The sequence below is a fragment of the Fusarium phalaenopsidis genome (genome assembly GCF_050370095.1).
Source record: "Fusarium phalaenopsidis strain FUZ10S chromosome Unknown contig_32292, whole genome shotgun sequence".
NCBI classification, from domain to species: domain Eukaryota; kingdom Fungi; phylum Ascomycota; class Sordariomycetes; order Hypocreales; family Nectriaceae; genus Fusarium; species Fusarium phalaenopsidis.
Genome location: NW_028145410.1, coordinates 4,168,433 through 4,185,225, shown reverse-complemented (window position 1 = coordinate 4,185,225; position 16,793 = coordinate 4,168,433). Strand labels below are relative to the sequence as shown.

General features: G+C 51.4%; 5 protein-coding genes across 5 annotated transcripts; 2 read left to right on the top strand and 3 right to left on the bottom strand.

Annotated features, from left to right (window-relative positions):
* Window positions 1-216: 216 nt before the first annotated feature.
* Window positions 217-1,346, bottom strand: LRP88_05546 (ABC transporter substrate-binding protein; the record flags this gene model as incomplete). Its single annotated transcript, XM_083242097.1, has 2 exons — window positions 217-706; window positions 763-1,346. 2 exons carry the CDS (start codon window positions 1,344-1,346, stop codon window positions 217-219), a joined length of 1,074 nt encoding a protein of 357 aa, XP_083103245.1.
* Window positions 1,347-2,194: 848 nt separating this feature from the next.
* LRP88_05545 (uncharacterized protein) lies at window positions 2,195-4,329 on the bottom strand (the record flags this gene model as incomplete). The annotated part of the gene is made up of 3 exons (XM_083242096.1): window positions 2,195-3,088; window positions 3,153-3,571; window positions 3,639-4,329. 3 exons carry the CDS (start codon window positions 4,327-4,329, stop codon window positions 2,195-2,197), a joined length of 2,004 nt encoding a protein of 667 aa, XP_083103244.1.
* Window positions 4,330-6,239: 1,910 nt separating this feature from the next.
* LRP88_05544 (DUF1996 domain-containing protein) lies at window positions 6,240-7,612 on the top strand (the record flags this gene model as incomplete). The annotated part of the gene is made up of 4 exons (XM_083242095.1): window positions 6,240-6,525; window positions 6,578-6,744; window positions 6,798-7,056; window positions 7,116-7,612. 4 exons carry the CDS (start codon window positions 6,240-6,242, stop codon window positions 7,610-7,612), a joined length of 1,209 nt encoding a protein of 402 aa, XP_083103243.1.
* An 844-nt stretch (window positions 7,613-8,456) lies between these two features.
* On the bottom strand, window positions 8,457-9,974 carry LRP88_05543 (DUF1593 domain-containing protein; the record flags this gene model as incomplete). Its single annotated transcript, XM_083242094.1, has 2 exons — window positions 8,457-9,653; window positions 9,720-9,974. The coding sequence occupies 2 exons, from the start codon at window positions 9,972-9,974 to the stop codon at window positions 8,457-8,459; spliced, it is 1,452 nt and encodes a 483-aa protein (XP_083103242.1).
* Window positions 9,975-12,847: 2,873 nt separating this feature from the next.
* Window positions 12,848-14,424, top strand: LRP88_05542 (uncharacterized protein; the record flags this gene model as incomplete). Its single annotated transcript, XM_083242093.1, has 5 exons — window positions 12,848-12,932; window positions 13,067-13,206; window positions 13,296-13,745; window positions 13,838-13,988; window positions 14,210-14,424. The coding sequence occupies 5 exons, from the start codon at window positions 12,848-12,850 to the stop codon at window positions 14,422-14,424; spliced, it is 1,041 nt and encodes a 346-aa protein (XP_083103241.1).
* Window positions 14,425-16,793: the final 2,369 nt, after the last annotated feature.

Genomic DNA, 16,793 nt, shown 5'->3' with positions numbered 1-16,793 from the left:
ATGTCCTGTTCACTAACGGATGCCTCATGAGAGGTTGTCCAAGATTATGATACGTCCGAGCCTGCCCATGGTAGCAAGCGCTAATGAGATAGATAGCAGATCATATCGACGCGAAAGCTCGACCCTCGATGGGATAACTGAGCCAGAAGACCGTCTAGCTCTGTCTACATATGTCTAGTAGTCTGTTTCACCAAGACTTTGACACCGGGCCCACGTTTACAATTCATCACCTAGAGGAGTGAGGCCCTGTGCAGTGCCAATTCTATCCTCAAACCAAAACCTGAGCCTCTCAACGCTCGCCCGGTCCGCCATGAAATCCCTAAACTCCACCGGGTTACTGCGCGGCAGGCTGATCAAGCTCCGCTGGCCAGCTGGGGCCGGCACGTCGGACCTCACGCTCCAGAATCCGTTCGCGGCCTGAAAATCCCTGCTGAGAAGGAAATTGTGGAAGAGCTTCGCCCCCTCTGGGTGAGGGGCATCTTTGAGAATCGCTGCCGTCTGTGCCCACGTCACATGTCTTCCTTGCCTAGGAAACGTGACGTTGAACGGGCTGGGCGCTTCACCTAGACCAAGCATGGTGGTGAAGGATGCAACGTAGGGGGACTGAGGGTCTGCCATGATCGCAGCAGGAGTAGCGCTTCCGCGGACCCAGCGGGGGTTCTGATTCAAAAGGTCCTCAAACCACTTCTCCCCATATTGCTTGATGCTGGAACATTCAAAGTCAGTTACTGCTTCTCTCGTAGCGAGAATGGGAGCCCTTACATCAAATCGAATGCAAACAGGATGGCGTCGTCGTCGTTTGGATATGTCAGGACAAGCTTGTCTTTGAGCTCGGGACGCAAGAAGTCGGTAAAATCTTGGATGAAATTGCCTGGCAGCTTTTCTCCATTCCAGACTAGCTGCCATCCTAATCCAATATATCCGTAATACGTCGCGTCGCGGTCCTTAAGACTGGGAAAGACCCTTTCAAAGCCAACTGGAGCGTAATTGAGAAGAGCGCCCTGCTTCTTCCATCTCGGAAAGTCATGCAGTGTCTGGAGAATGACGCTGTCGATATAGACATTATTCTGTGCCAGCTGTTTATCGATGTTACCGTCGTGGTATTTCGACAAGTCGATCGTAATATTAAGCGTTGTGCCGGGAAAGGCGTCCTCGAAAGCAGCTTTGAGCCCGTCCATCTGGTTCGGCTCATCACCTCCATGCCAAACAGTGACAACGCCGCCCTCTGCTAGGGCGGCATTATAGATCTGAGCGAGAGATCGCCTCTCCACCCATCTTGCCGGGGGGTTAACGGCGGCATTCGCCCCCATCCATAGGAGGAATGAAGATATCGCAAGGAGACGCATCTTTAGGCGGGTTTGCTGAATGGTTTGGATGCGGAGAGAATGGTGTGAATGTAGGAGAATGAATGTCCTCCTTGTTGTCTGAAATTGAATGGGCTTATATATTCATTCATTGTAATATGATATCCACTCATCAGGTTCATCCCGTGTATCCCACTCCTGCAACAGAGGTCTTCACCGAGATGACGAACGCGTGGCTTAGCTGGCCGACTTGGTAAGCAACCGCGCGCGATGTTGGCGTACTTGATGGTGAGCAGGGTTGTAGATCGGAGAGAGCTTCTCAAACCAGACTCGGCCGAGTCATTTAAGCTTTCCAGAGTCGGTAGCGGCATGGTTAGCTTAGGATCCTTGTCTTGTTTGAGAACCCATGTAGATTATAAATGTTTATCCCACCTTGAATAACACTAAACTCTAAACTGATTATGCATCTTGTCTGCCGCGCGGCCGTCCCAAATTCCAGGTCCAAGTGGCTGGGCCTTGCTCCCCTGTGATGCTACCAATCACCTCCATAGACCCCGGGTTTGTCGAGGGGGTACCCACTCTCTTCTTGGTTTCCGAACGAAGCCTGAAAAGGCCCGGAATTGGTTTCCGAGCATCGGGCAATGAAATTGCCGCTATGCGTGCCGAGAACAGTAGCTGAGGATATAGCAGAGCCAGAGAGGTCACCACTGTCATGATGGCTTTGAGCCCACTATTAGTAGAGAGCATACGGTCAATAAAAGCCATTATTACTACGAGATACTGCCAAGGGTTACCTTGTAACCCCAGTGTCACAACCATGTCGTGCCTGAGAAGGATCCTCCCGAAGGGCAGGTGAGAGCAGTAGTTGATTCTAACTAAAGCTATCTAAATCAGGCCAGCTCAACGTGATACTCGCCACCGGTCAAATCCTCCAGGGTAATGCTAGATTTCCCATCGGCTGCAACCTTCCGGTCGCCACGAGGCCCCGAGATGCGAAGGGTCTCGTCTCCAACAGTCGACAAGGTTAAGGTGCCGCGCGTGCCCGCTGGGGCATTGAATGTTCCTTGAAGACGGCCATCCTTATTTGTCCATGATGCAGAGAACTGTCCCAATGAAGTCTCAAATCGAGCTGTCGCCCTCCCTAGGGTTCCCAACCGTGGGGTCACGCTCCACGTCTGTCCCCGGGCCGATGTGATTTCAAGGCCCACGCCTAGGAAGGTGAGGGCGAATGTGGGCGTCGTGGCCCACCCGTGTGCGTGACTGACGCCTGCTGGGTTGGGATAGGGGGGATAGTAGAACCTATCACTCGCAGCGTAACCTTCAACGAAACTGCTGTTCGTCATGGCGGGGTTGTCGAGCATATGATCTGCCCACATCAACTCCATCAGCTCTATGGCCCTCTCAGGAAACCTTGCCATGTAGTGGGCCCGAAGCTCGAACCCAGAGGCAAATCGAGAGACGGTGTTGCCCGCTTCGGGCGCTGGCGCACCGTATGGGCGGATCCAACGAGCTTTCAGAGACTCAGAAATGGCCGCTGCTCTGGTATTGTTAGCAATGCCGGTTATAACAGCCCAAGCATTTCCGTCCTGGGGATGAAGAGAGCTTGGCTGCTGGTTGCGGTCATTGTCCCAAAAAAGAGACTGGTCATCGTCCCACAGGCGCTCATTGATTTCCTCTTTAATGGACTCGGCGGTTGAAGTCCACGATCTTGCAGCGGCATCATCGTTGTTAAGACGCGCCACCTTGGCGCCGATCAACAGGCTGTGGTAAAAGATTTCATTTGCCTTTTGGATCCATTCGTCAGATCTCCGAGTCAACTTAATAGAGAGCAGTGCTGCTTGGACTCACCTCCACATTGTGACCTCCCATGCCAGATCTCAGCCAGTCCATCCCGGTGGGAACGTCAGCTAAACCCGTGTCATCAATGGTGTCAAGAGAGAACTCCATGCCTTTCTTGTACTGGGGCCAATATCCGACAAGGTATTCAAGATCTCCAGTGAACAGGTAGTACTCGTATATGTTGTTGAGCGCGTGCAGGTGGTATGTGAAGCTCCACTGGAACTTGCTCGGGTCTGGGTTCTGAAAGGGCAAACCGGCCCATGGTAGGCGTCCATCATCCAACTGAAGCGACATGACATGGTTGATGGCATTTCGGATGCCGTCCAGCTTGTTGGTCGAGACGAACATGGACGGTGCTGAGACGACAATGTCGCCGGACCAGACAACGCGGTCGCGCTTGGCGCCATCCACAAGCGAAACAATTCCTTCTGAAAGACAATTTGATGTAAGTATGCATGGCTATGTAAACAACAGTCAAAGCAGCCGTTTACTCACCGCTAATCGTGTAGTTATAGAACCAGTTGTTTTCGTCCAGCCCCACGATCCCTCCCGTGGTGGGGTCGATAGAACAAAGTTGGTTGGTGTAAACACCAGCATACCAGACGCGGTTAAGCTTTTCGTTGTCACTGTTGAAGTGGCCAACGTAGTCCCGGGGGTTTCCCATGTCAGGCGATGCGTTCCAATGAACCGAGAGGTTGGAAATGGACACGCTGCCTGCCGTGCCATGAGAGACGGTAAGGTAACGGAATCCTCCTCTCATGTACTCCTTGGGTGCGGTAACAAGGCCTTCGCTCTTCACTTTGAGACGAAGGGGCTTGCTCAGGCCGGGGCTTCCTGACAAGGCATCACACTTGTCGGGACGTATGAACAGCGAGCTTTCGGTGAAGGCAAAATCAAGATATTCGCCATCACCCGAAGACGACTCAACGGCAAACTGAACGTGACCGCTGAGGTTAATGCCGAAGTCAAGCGTGACCCAGGAGTCAGCCCCAGAGAAAGTCACAGGAGTGGGATCATGGGAGGAAATGAGACCGTCGGCGTCTGAAACGTTGCCATTGGTGTCATAAATTGCCACAGGGCGGACGTCGCGAGTTGCTGGAGCAAGGATGTATTCCTCGTACGGGTACGCAACTACCATGCTGGCCTGAAGAGCGATTAAGATGAAACTCAAATAAAAGGGACTCATTTTGACTTTGACCATGTCTGAGATAAATGGGAGAAATGGTGAGATGAGAGTGCTGTGGTTTGATGAATACCAACTTCCACAAGTTGAGGAGCCGATTCTTATAACACACAGCACATGTTAATCGGTATATTAGAGGCATCGTGAAAATCCTCTTCCATCGGTTCGATTGAAGCGAAGACACCGAGATCAACAACTGTCATGTTCCTCCATCGCGGAGTAAGCTTCGAGATTGACATGGACTACATACCCTAGATACCTACCCTAGTTCGTTACCCCAGAAAAGAAAAACCCTGTTTCATCCGAACTCACGTTCCCTGACGTAGGTGCCCCGCTCGGCTACGTCTAATCGGCGTAGATACCGGCCCGGGCCCGGAACAATATCACATCTCCTTGGAACCACCTCGGAACCAACCGATGAAGCGATGCCCAAGGCTTCAGAGGAAGTATCCCATTTATTTTGGAAGCCAGATACGTCAATAGCACCATTTAATTCATTCGTGACTGGCATGAGAGGCAGTTACAGTGGGCGATGAGAGGGCATGAGCCAACTCTATGGATTCCTCCAATGCGTAATGTATTTTACTCTGTAGACGACTTGCTACATGCCAATATGACCCTCGCCATTCATTAGGCCGAACTCATCCCCCTAAGTCGGTGGGCGGGCTAGATCACTGAGCGAACAATCTCGGAGTCCGTACATATGCGATGCCGAATTAAGCGCGGCTGGCCTCGAGATTCAGAGGGCGCTCAAATCGTCATCTTTGCCGAATGGGATCCATGCTTGTGGTAACCACTGTACCCGACAAAATATTAGAAAGGCCAAGAAGCGGCAGCTCGGAGATCATCACAGTGAACCTGCCGTCTCGGTTGAAGGTGATGGGCTGCTTTCTTTGTCTTGGTCAGGTCCTACACAAGGTCCACACCACGCAGGGGCTTCAAAACTTAAAATGTGATGTTGTTGCTTGATGATCGGCGGTAAGAAATGTTATATACCTTTATCAACCACAGGATTACCGCGAAGAAGCAAGTACCACTACCTTTCGGCTGGTCAATGATTGAAATTTAAGCACCCTGTAATCTGTGCGAACTCGTACGATATGGTGAAGAGTTAACCCAAGGTGTGCGGGGCAGCCTGGCTTCTCATCGGTTCAACTTCTTAATCAGGAAGCATTGCCCTCTGTCAAGTCTTGGGGCGTTACCGATGAGGGATTAGGTCAACATCAAGACCACGACATGAAGGTGGGTGGCCCTGGGCTACATACATGGATGCTAGTGGCCGAACACGACAATGGCCCGAATTACCTGGGAATTTCTAACCCTATTTCAGCTTAGCGTCACTTCAATTCTAACTACGTACCTACCTATGAATGTGAAGGTTGGATTCCTTGCTTCTCGACCATGAAGTGGCACTCACTCCGCAAGAGACAAGTTGCGAGTATGTCTGTAGCTTTTTTATTCACGAGTGAGATAGCAGCACTGAGATAGTCATCATCCATCCCGTGCTCTCCTTGTGTATTCACCTCGCACGTCAGTAAAAGACCTGCAGCGCTAGATGGAAAAGATGGCCATCCCCGACTCCACTGATCGGCCTGGTGGTGAAGGACAAGCGCCTGAGCGTCACTGTTTCAGGCGATTCGTGCATCTCTGCGCGCGCGTAAGTGAAACACGAAAGATGAACCAATTGATAATCGCTAGCACACATCCCTGAACTTCTCTTGCAGGGATGTGGTGACTCTCTTTGACCTCTCGGTTCGGCGGTAAGGTTGAGACAGACACAGGTTCAATATGTCTGTCTCTTGCCCTCGAAGGGTCCATCTCTCCGACACATTTTTCAAGTTCCCTCAGTCACTCTTTTAGCCTCTAGGAGGCGTTTTGTCTTGTTTTTCCAAGCTCAGTCATTCATTTTCAACATGTCCGGTTTCATTTCGAGACTCGCCTTCTGGCTCATGGCTCTTCAGGTCATGGAACTTCTCCCGCCTGCAGCTGCTGAATTTCGTGTCACTTGCGCTCCTTTCAAACGAGAGCGTATTGATCCCCTAGCCAGCCCTGGGCGGGAGAGTGACCATATGCACACATTCTGGGGCAGTCGAGCCATCGGACCCAATGTCACTACCTCGGACGAGCTCCGCAGCCAGTGCGGAACTTGTACTCTGAAGGCAGACCGAAGCGCGTACTGGATCCCGACTTTGTATTACGGTAAGTGATACCAAGTGAGCATCTTGGGGTATCATGTTGACCGCATCTATAGTCAGCAAGAAAGGGACCGTCCCCGTCAAGGTTTCCATCTTTCATGTCTACTATCATGGACAGCATGAGGGCATGGAGCCCTTTCCTGAGGATTTTTCCATCATAACCGGCAACCCGCGCTTGACAGAAGAGGAAGCTCACCAGCAAGGCGGCATCGGGATGAAATGGGTGGGTTCCAAATGAGCTCGCACGCGAGAAGCCGCTAAATATCTTTGGTGTAGCATTGGGAGTTGACTGAAGAAGAGAAGGAAGACTGGGAGCTTCCTAAAAAGAAGGGTAGTGGCAGGCTCCGCGGCAATATTGGCTTCCCAACAAGAGTGGTCAAGGACCCGTCGCTTGGCCGTTACCGCGCCTGCAAGTCGGACGATGAGGAAGGTTGCTTCAGCGTGGTCCGCATGTTCTTTGCCATCTGGTACGATATGCGACACGATTGGTTTGATTTCGAGGATGGAGCTTACTTGACTCTTTCATCTGGAGGAGGTGAGGATACCCAAAGTTGCAAATCACGCCCCAACAACTAACTGAGTTTACGAACCTAGGCCACACATACCATGCCGACTTTGTATATGGTTGGGATAAGTCAATGGCGAAGCAGATCGTCACCGACACGACCAACTATAATGCCCAGGGTAAAATCATCGGCGGTCCAGATGCGGTCGTCAAGAGTCCTGAGTGTGCGAAGCTGGACGACGAGGATCCGTTCCTTTGGGACTCAGACTGGGACGCCATGTTGCAGGCCAACGCGGGCAATGGCACGGTCGTGTTAGGCCACTACAACCGTGGGCTTACCATCACTGACGGGAAGAGCGTCAATGCCACCTGGAACGGCAAATGGGGTGAGAGGCCTCGCGTTGTTGAAGAACCCCTTACCTATCAAAATGCGCTGGCACGGCCCAGCCTGCACGCCAACGAGACTGCATCCTCCTATCCTCCTCCGGCAGGAACCACAGCTTCCATGTCTGGGGTCGACAACTACGGCGCGTCAGCTACAAACTGCGCAAGGAGGCACATGAAGAAGAGGCCTAAGCACCTCTAATGGGCGCTGGCGGGAAGTCCGAGACATCACGCGCACCTCAATTCTTTCATTCATACCATGTATTTATATAACTTCAATTCGGATTTAGTGTCGGCATGGCAATATTCTCTACCAGCAAACGATTGCTGCCATGGTACAGACGTACTGGTAGCTGACCAAGGCCGTCATGGTCTTCATAGGCATCGAGGCCGACATTGCCAAAGCACTCGCCTCCAAGGGAGCTAAGCTTCTGCCCGGCTTCATGCCAAACTCATCCCAGGCAGCAATAGACGAGCTGCTCAAACCGCTCGGTGGGGAGCACGGGGTACTCTGCCACGCAAAGTAGACCAACCTTACCTAGCCGACGACGACGACCAAGATGATCGAGGTAGTCGAGTGGGGGTTTAGCGACCCGGCCAGAAACGTGACGGTCCACACCCTCTGTAGGCTGACGTCCTATAGTGGTCCGTTAACGCTGGGGTGATAGCTGTGCCGTCGGTAGCTGGTCCAGTGTCAACTTGCGCGTGCTGTGTGCTGTTGTGGTATCATGCGATGTATAGCTCCCCGGTTAGCAGAGTCAAGGCAATAAGGGACTGTAGCCTCCCTAGCCACCACGCAATAGCAGAATATATGACTATTGACCCCTCAAGTGTGTCATACCAAGTCTGTGACGGGTGGGTCGGAAGCGGAGAGTGCCCGAGAGGGCGTATGGTTGCCTCTTTGGGAGCTAGGCATTCAAGTACCATTAGGTATCATGCTATATCACTAATGATCACATAATGCGTCAATCTTTGGATAGTTTTGCAAACTTCGTATTTTATTGATCACATTGCCAAACAGAAGCGCCGTGGCTGAACTAGCATATCTAGTGCTGCGCATTTGGCTGAAGCGACATTGCAAATGCAAAAAGATCTTCCTCTGCCAAGGGCTTCTTGTCTCCTGGGCCCGTATACTCCCGGTTGATGGGCTGGATGAGGACCCGGCGATAGCTGGTTAGAGCTGGAGTGCCAGAATCCGTCACCGAGAGTATGAGGTGCAGCAGTGGGCCCTTCTCGAGCATCTTTTGCGATCGCACCACGATGCAAGACTTTTCGGCTGGCATGACACTCACTTCAACCTTCCGGCCATCCCCATCTCCCAAAAGCTTGATGTCGAGGCTGGAAACCTCAAACGGGTGGTAACTCTGAGTAGCACTGGGCCCGCAGTATTGCTCCCATTTAAAAGTCAGCTTATCGCCGTCAGGGTCATAAGTTTCCGAAGCGTCTAGAGTAATAGATGAGCCAGCGTCGACTTCTAGATATACCGGTTCCAGCCCACGGATGCCATTGACGATAACTACTGGATGGTGGTTCACCTGGGAGAAGTCCGAGGTCAACGTCCACTGCATCCTCGCGGCAAAGTCATCCTGGAACGCATCCTGCCAGCGCCAAATCGTCGCGTGATTGCTCCTGATCCTCTTGCCGTCAACTGTGACATAGTCTGGGGTGTCGGCAAAGTGACCACGATTTGGGGCTCCCTTCGTGCTTACATTGACAGGGAGATAGCGCCCGCCCCACGAGCCATAGGAGGGTTCTTCAGGGACTCCGAGACCATTTTGGATGAGGTAAAGGAAAGTTGGCGTGTCGCCCTCCATGGAAAATACAGGCGTAGGGTACACAGCGCCCAGGGGCCCGATTTGGATGTGTTCCTTCAACCACTCCTTGGTGACTTTGGTCTGGTCGGCACCGTGGACGGGGGCGGAAACACCCAACCACGTTGCGCCATCATACTGGCACCATCCGTGGACAGAACAGATGTAAAAGACTTCATGGTATTGCGGACGGATCCAGGCGCCCGAATCATCCTGATCAGAAATAGTGTATACTCTTAGCTTGGCCCTGAGGCTCGCAGCATCGGGTCGGTTGCGGATTCGGTAGAGAACCTGAGCGAGAACGTTTACTCCTTTCCATACAATAACCCAGCGTAGTTCTGAGCTCTGGGGATTGGAAGTAAGACGCTCGAGGAGGAGTTCGCCGCCCTCGCTAAGTGGAATGTCGTCGCCCACAGCATCCATGCCATAGACCTGTTATCGATACACATGTTAGCTATGCTTTCCACGGGTTGTCTGGCAGGGCTTAGCTAAACTTACCGGTGGTCCGGCCTTGATGACGCTTTTGATGTACGATGCTGAGGGATAGAGAGAATCTGGATGCGTATGCGCCTGGAGGTTATCGATCACCTTTCCGTACGCATCAGCGATTTCGTGAAGCGCCTCTGGCGCAACACGATCCCGAAGCCATACTCTGGTCACAGCCACAACGCCTTCCGTTTTGAACTGATTGCTGTAGGTGAGATAACTACAAAAGGATTCCGCGTCATCGGGCTCGTTTGTGATGTCTTTCAAGATGAACACCCGAGGCTTGGATGCGAACGATATGAGGGAGGTCTAGGCAGTTGATTCGGTCATTATGTCGCTTGGCCAGAAACGCCTAAAGTTGTCTTGGGATGCGCTGATGTTTCAGAATCGGCGCTACAACAGGGCTGATCGTTGATGATTAAAGTCTCATGGTCTGTTACTCCTCTCAGTGCACTTAAAATACTTTGCAGAGACTGCGAGTTGTGCTGGGTGTTGTCCTAGAAAGGGAAGCGTCAAGCACTTAGTGTCCCAGGAGAGCCAAAAGAGGTATCGACAACCATTCACCAGGAATACAGTCAAGTTGAGATCACTAGATGTAGTCAAAGTTAGTACTTTTCGCTCCAGGACCGAAATCTCCCCGCACTCGAGCGAGCAAACCTGTCCGAGTCCCTTTTAGCGTGGGCTTGGTGAGACGACCAACAGTCCATCACGGGTCGTATGATCCTTGTTTAGGAAGGCATAAACGCAATCAACTTATCATGCGCTGGGCTAACGATACCAAGACTTCGCTTAGAGCCGATGCCCCGACATGGAGGCTCATCTGGAGCACTCTAGTTCGTCCCCATGGGGATCCATGAGCCAATGCAAGCCCCAGACTTTCTGCAAAGGTTTCTCCTGAGGTTTCTCCAGATTTCCAAAGCCGTTTTCGGTATCCCCAAGTTTCGTCAGGATTTTGGCCGTGCCTTTGACGACGACGACGTCCTGCCGGCAGCGTGGCAGTCTGCCTTTAACGCCGCCCCCATTGCCAGGTAAGAACTCTTGTGCCTTGCCTTCATGGTCTCTGCCAACGGGTGCAAGCACCTCGAAGTCAGTTTGGGCCCCACAGCAAGCTGTTCCTAAAAATCCTCTTATAGACCAAAGTTAGGTGCACAAAATCGCCGCTCCGCGGTCTCTTTTGTTAGTCTATAAGAGTAAATTACGCTCGTCCCTCGCGTAATCGAGTGCTCCGCACTACCAATCTGTACCAGATGCCAAGCTCATCCCGAGCTTCGTTTCCATAAATTCTCAGTTTCGTTTCCTAACAAAAAATGTGCAAATTCAGATCGAGTCTGAAATGCGTTGAGCACAGGAGTGCGAGCGGTGTCCCCTGACACGCACAGTAGTGGCAGCTCCTTCGACTCGCTGTCGCTCGTCTCGTCATGCACCTCCCTTTGGTCGGTGGAATTTTTACAGTCTCTGCTCCGGCCCTCCGGAGGTGAGGTTACTCTTGTCAATCCGCAGTCGTCGTCCCTCCTCCTCCTGCGGACTTAAGTGGGAGAGATGAAGCCATTCACGCTTTTCACTTTTCAGTCACATTCTACGTTCATGCATCACAAGTATAATTACAAGTCACGATAAAATGCTCTTTATAACACTAAAAAAATTTCAAATTTAATCTACATCTGCGCCTCATCCTGAATGCTATCTGACGGCTGATAGAGTTTCTGGCCTCTACGTAGCTTCACAACTGTCGCTCCATATTGCTTCAAATACTTCATAAAATCTGCATCGTGCAACGGACTCTGATCCTCATTACACGTCCAGATGACCGGCTTCCCTAGCCTCACAGACCTCTGACGCATATACTTACCGGACAATGTCGCTATCTCTTGACATCGCACTATCTGGCGTAGGTACTCCCACTCTTTTGATTTCCAAGGAATGCCATTCAACACAATATGAGTAAACCCAGGCCGCATTAGCTCTTCCAAATCCCAGCCACCATCCAGTCTGGCTGGAGTTCCCCAACTAAGAGACCACTCTGTCTTACCACAATGTGCAGGTCCTACAAGAAGCAAACAAGTAGGTCTACCTCCCTCCTTCATAGGAAAATTCCTATTCTTCCACTGCTGCATCCTCGCAGTGGGACGCCATGGATTCACCCTAAACGAGTGCACGTGAGCCTCCGCTCCCCTCCGACGCCCAACGCTAGACAAAAAGGACTGGACAGACGAGAAATGTAAAACATACTCCTTGGGAGCTCCTTCCCGGATAATTTTCTCAGCCTCCTGGGCTGTAGGCGCATTAACAGCATTGTGCCAAACTGTCGTATCACGGGAACCTTTCTGTACATCAATACGTTCCCCGAAAACAATACCACCTTTCTCGCAGTAACCCTGCGTCTTGTCTAAAAAGGTGCGATCGCTCCGCCTCCTCGGCTTCACGTCAACGACCGTGGTATCCACCGCTTCCTCGTCACTACCGTTCCGCATAACATAAAAATACGAGCGACAGTCCTTCCAATCGATGGAAGGTTCAAAGTATATCACAGCGTGATAACGGGGACAACCGTCCTCGTGCAACTCCTTGCACCCAAAAACCTGCATGGTGCCACTGTCACCAGTCGCCTTGTTCCTCGGCAGGTGAAGAGACAAAGACTTTACCAGTCCACGATGGAACTCCTCCGGATCTTCAATCTGACTACGAGAATAAGTCACAAAAACCGCATCGGTTTTGAGGTTCAAACCTCCAGCTCCCTTCCCATTCGGTCGCACTTGTCTAGACTTAGACACTAAGGGATCAACGTCCTCGCCCAGCTCAGAACTTGCGTCCGCAAGAGATGCAATCACAGTCTCGTAGCCACCGTCTTCCACAGGGCGTACGTCTTCCAAGAAGAGATCATCCATGATCTAAAAGAAGAGCAGAGTTCCCCGGAACGTCTGTTTTCGTAAACACGAAAGAAAAAGAAAAAGTGTTGGGGCGTCCGCCCTTTATGTACTCGGCCACTACCTGCGTGCATCAGTTCTGCCCGAACAAAATGTTCGGCCATGAAGTGGGTCCCTTACATTCCCACGCGTCCACTCTCTAAACATCCGTGCATCGTTCCCTTATTGCGCCTCGAGTCCAGTCCTACGTTCCTTCCCTCTCGTTAGTCATCGGGTATGCAGGCAAGGTGGCTAAAGCCATCCAAGCCGTGGCAGTGCCCCAACCTGAGGCAAGCTCTAGGAAGGGTTAACGGGGCCCAATGTAAGCATTTCCCGTAAAAGCCACTTATATCACCAAAGTTAGGAGCACCAGAATCGACGCTGTCGCGTCTCTTCTGTTAGCGTCTAGAAGAGATTAATGCTCCCTCGTTGCTACTCTGGCTTCTGCTGAATTAGCTGATCACTTCGGCCGCAAAGCGCTTGTGCTTGGCGCCTTCGCTGTCAACTACGCTGGTGTCGCTGTCATGTTCGTCGCTACTACAAACCCGTTCTTCTTCGTTGGAAAGCTACTCAACGGTATTGTGGGTGGTGCGTTGGTCAGTGTCATAATCGGTTATATCAGCGAGTTATATGGAGTTCCAGATCCGATGCTATTTAGTTGAGCTTACTGACCAAACCATCGCAGATCTCGCCACTTGCCTTGCGCGGTATCTTTACCTGCGGCGTGGGTATCTCCTTCGGTCTCGGTCCTCTTACTGCCTTCATCATCATCACGCACACTGGTGACTTGGATTTTCAGTGGACGTATCGTGCCGTCTTCTGTTCTCAATGGTTCTTTGCTGTCGTCGCTTCCCTGTTTGTATACTGGATGCCCGAGTCACCCTGGTGGCTTTCGTCCAAGGGTCGTGACGACCGCGCGCTGGCTGCTCTCAACGGTCTTGGATATACCGGAGAGCACGGGCATATGAAGCTAGCACAGATCCAGACCACTCTGGAGGAGATGAAGAAAGAGACCGAGGGCGTCACCTATATGGAGTGCTTCCGCAAGTCTAACCTCCGCCGCACACTGCTCACGATCGCGCCTTTCTGGATCCACACCTTTACCGGCATCTCGTTTGTGGCCGGTTACTTTACCGTGAGTGGCTCCGTATTCACATTGCTTGGAACATAGACTAATCAATGCCCCTACTCCAGTACTACCTCTAGCTTGCTGGCTACTCCACCCAGATGAGCTTCCGACTCCAGATCGCCCAGCCGGTTCTGTCCATCGTCGGCAACCTAATGGCTGCAGCTATCATCGAGAAGGTCGGCCGTCGTGATCTGACCTTCTGGGGCCTCCTCGTGCTCACTATTTTCCTGATGATCACAGGAGGGTTAGGTACAGGCAGTACTCAGCCCATTATCCAACGCACGGTGGCGTTTATCCTCATTTTCAGCTGGTGGTTTAACGTGTCAATCGGTTCATCGGTATTTTCCCTCATATCAGAGATCTCAACTCCTCGACTCCGCGTCAAGACTATCGCCATCGCCAGCGCATCACAGAGTTTTGTCAACGTTATGTGGCAGTGGACTATTCCCTACATGTTTAACCTGATAGAGCCGATATGGGTGCCAAGATCGCCTTCCTCTTTGGCGGTCTCTGCTCTGTGTCCCTGCTTTACCTCTGGTTCTATCAGCCCGAGACCGGAGGAAGGTCGTATCAGGAGCTGGATGAGATGTTTACTAAAAAGGTTCCAGCTAGGAAGTTTAAGAAGTTTGTGACGGAGGTTCAAATGCAGAACCAGGCTGCCGCAGCTGTGGAGGAGAAGCTTTAGGTGACTCCTTTCGAGAACGGATGAACAGCATCAGAGGGGCCTCGAACGTTATAGAGCATTGGACGCATAGGTCCAGCTATCACCGTCGAAGAATAATCCAAACGTTTGGCTTAAAAATATTACGGGGGCTATGATACACCTCTTTCCCCATGATTGCAAGCGCCAAGCAAAGTCAGTCCCAGTCATCATCGTTGTGCCTAAATCCAACAGGAGAATCCAAGCCAACGAGGCGCAGATTCCGGCATCCTCGCTCGGACAGCAAAGCCTGCGAGTGCGGGCGGATATGGCCTTTGGGAATGACAAACGTGAAGTTGACGTGCTCTGGCAGAGCAGCAAGTGGTAAGCTTATTCTGGTTATAACATCGTGCTTCTTCGCTCTCCCTCTCCGGTAGCTGTTGTTGATTCCAGACGGCACAACGATTGATAGGGATTTCAAGTTATCCATGACAGCAATCGCATCACAGATCTCCTGCCAGCTTTCGTCATGCTCGTGTAAGGGCTCTCCCGTATTTTCGTCTTGATATACCGCCCAGTAAGCAAAGCCTGACCACTGGATCGTAAGATATCGGATCGATTGAAGGCCGTCGTGTGGTGAGAGCAGGAGAAACCGGTAGAAAGCCTCCATTGTGTGGAATTTGAAGGAGTTTTGGCTGTATAAGATGTGTAAAGTCTCGAGATAACTTCAGGAACTTTTAGCTTCTTTTAGGTTGCTTAGGATGCCAATGGAGTGGGGCTCACATTTGCTTGCAGGTTCGGAGAAGGGGTAGCATGTCGAGCTCAGACATTGTCTCGGTAGCCTTGTATCGCTTCTCGTAACCCATTGGTCCTATCCATGATTTTCGAGTTGACACCAGCTCCGCTTCATTGACTCTTTCCATGTCCATTGGCAATATCGCATGCGACAGCTTGTTTATCTTTCTTACAATGGTCACGTCGTGTCCACCAACCACATAGCCCCAAATCGATATCCGGATCTCCTTGGGTAGCCTGGAAAGTAATAAAGATTGCTCCTGGTCCGAGTAGAACTTGGTGACAGATAATCCCAGCATCTTCGATAGACCACTAGGCACCCAGTCGTATTTGGGCAAGAGCTGAGGTGTGAGCGATGTCGAAATGTCGAGCCCATTGCCGTTGGTGGCCCGGTCGCGCAGACTATGTCCATTGTGTCTTTGCTCCTGGATATCCATCCATTCTAAGCGATTCTTTACGAATGGAGCTAACCGACCCATTTGAGTTGCTCGTGAAGTCTGGGGAAATGTGTTGCGTTTTACATGTGCTTATATTTCGGGAAAGCTTGGTTGATCTTATAGTTACGAATATGCCAGGCAGCCGCCAGGATGGCGGGGTCCGGCCAACAACCGAAGCCCCTCGGATCAGTATTGATCCGCGGTGCCCCACTTCGCCAAGGTCAGCGGCGAGCAACCAACATGGAGCCAGTAGACTTACATGGAAATATTGAGCGTCTGTGCTCTAGGCCTTGTCAATAGATAGGATATCAGTATTTACTTGTGCCTCTCGTTTTGGGTGAGAGCCAAGGCTTCTTCTCGTAGGTCCAGCAGCTAAGAAGCGCGTCAGAAGCCGGCTACAAAATGTATTGACGATTCGACGAATATTTAATCCCGTATTCTAGCCCTAACTATGGCTGGCGATTATTTTCGTACGTAAATATTGATCACGCCTGCCGTCAGCCGACTTCTGGAGTGAACTGCAAACTCGCTTTCCACTATCCCCTCATATTTTCGATATCATTTGGTAACCTTGTTTGTCGGAAAATTAGACGAAATCGCAGGGTTGATGCGCAGAATTGAAGCTGCTGAGTCACCAGCCCTAGAGGCTGAAAACTTGAGGCATAGCCGCGACCTCTAGGCAGCGCGGACCGTACTGGATCTGGGCAGCCTGGCAGTGAAACAGGGGTTAATTCGATTTATGAGTCGCCAACTCAAGTTGATCTGATAACTAAATACGAGTCATTGTTCAATACCTAGGTACCTACTTTACTCCCCTTTTTACAAGGCCGCTATCTCCCAATCAAGATAGGTACCTGCCCAGCCAATCAACTCCAAGAACCCTAAGCAATGGATGATTTTATAAACATATCCTCATTTTTGTCAGCTCAGGTTCGGCCAATCAACCTTCCCGGTTGGTAACCGCACGTGAGCTCTCACGAAACCAGGCTGTGTCAATAAGCCTCATCTCCCCACCTCAACTTCCTCTAATTGCGTCACAGATCGCATCTCTTCCTGTCCTGCAACATAAACCATCACGCCAAAGGTCAAGGTCCAAGATACCTTTCAGCAGGTACCGAGGCAACTGGGCCGTTTATGGTCTCCGGCACTTCTCCACTCCCGTCGTCGCTAACGCGGAGATGC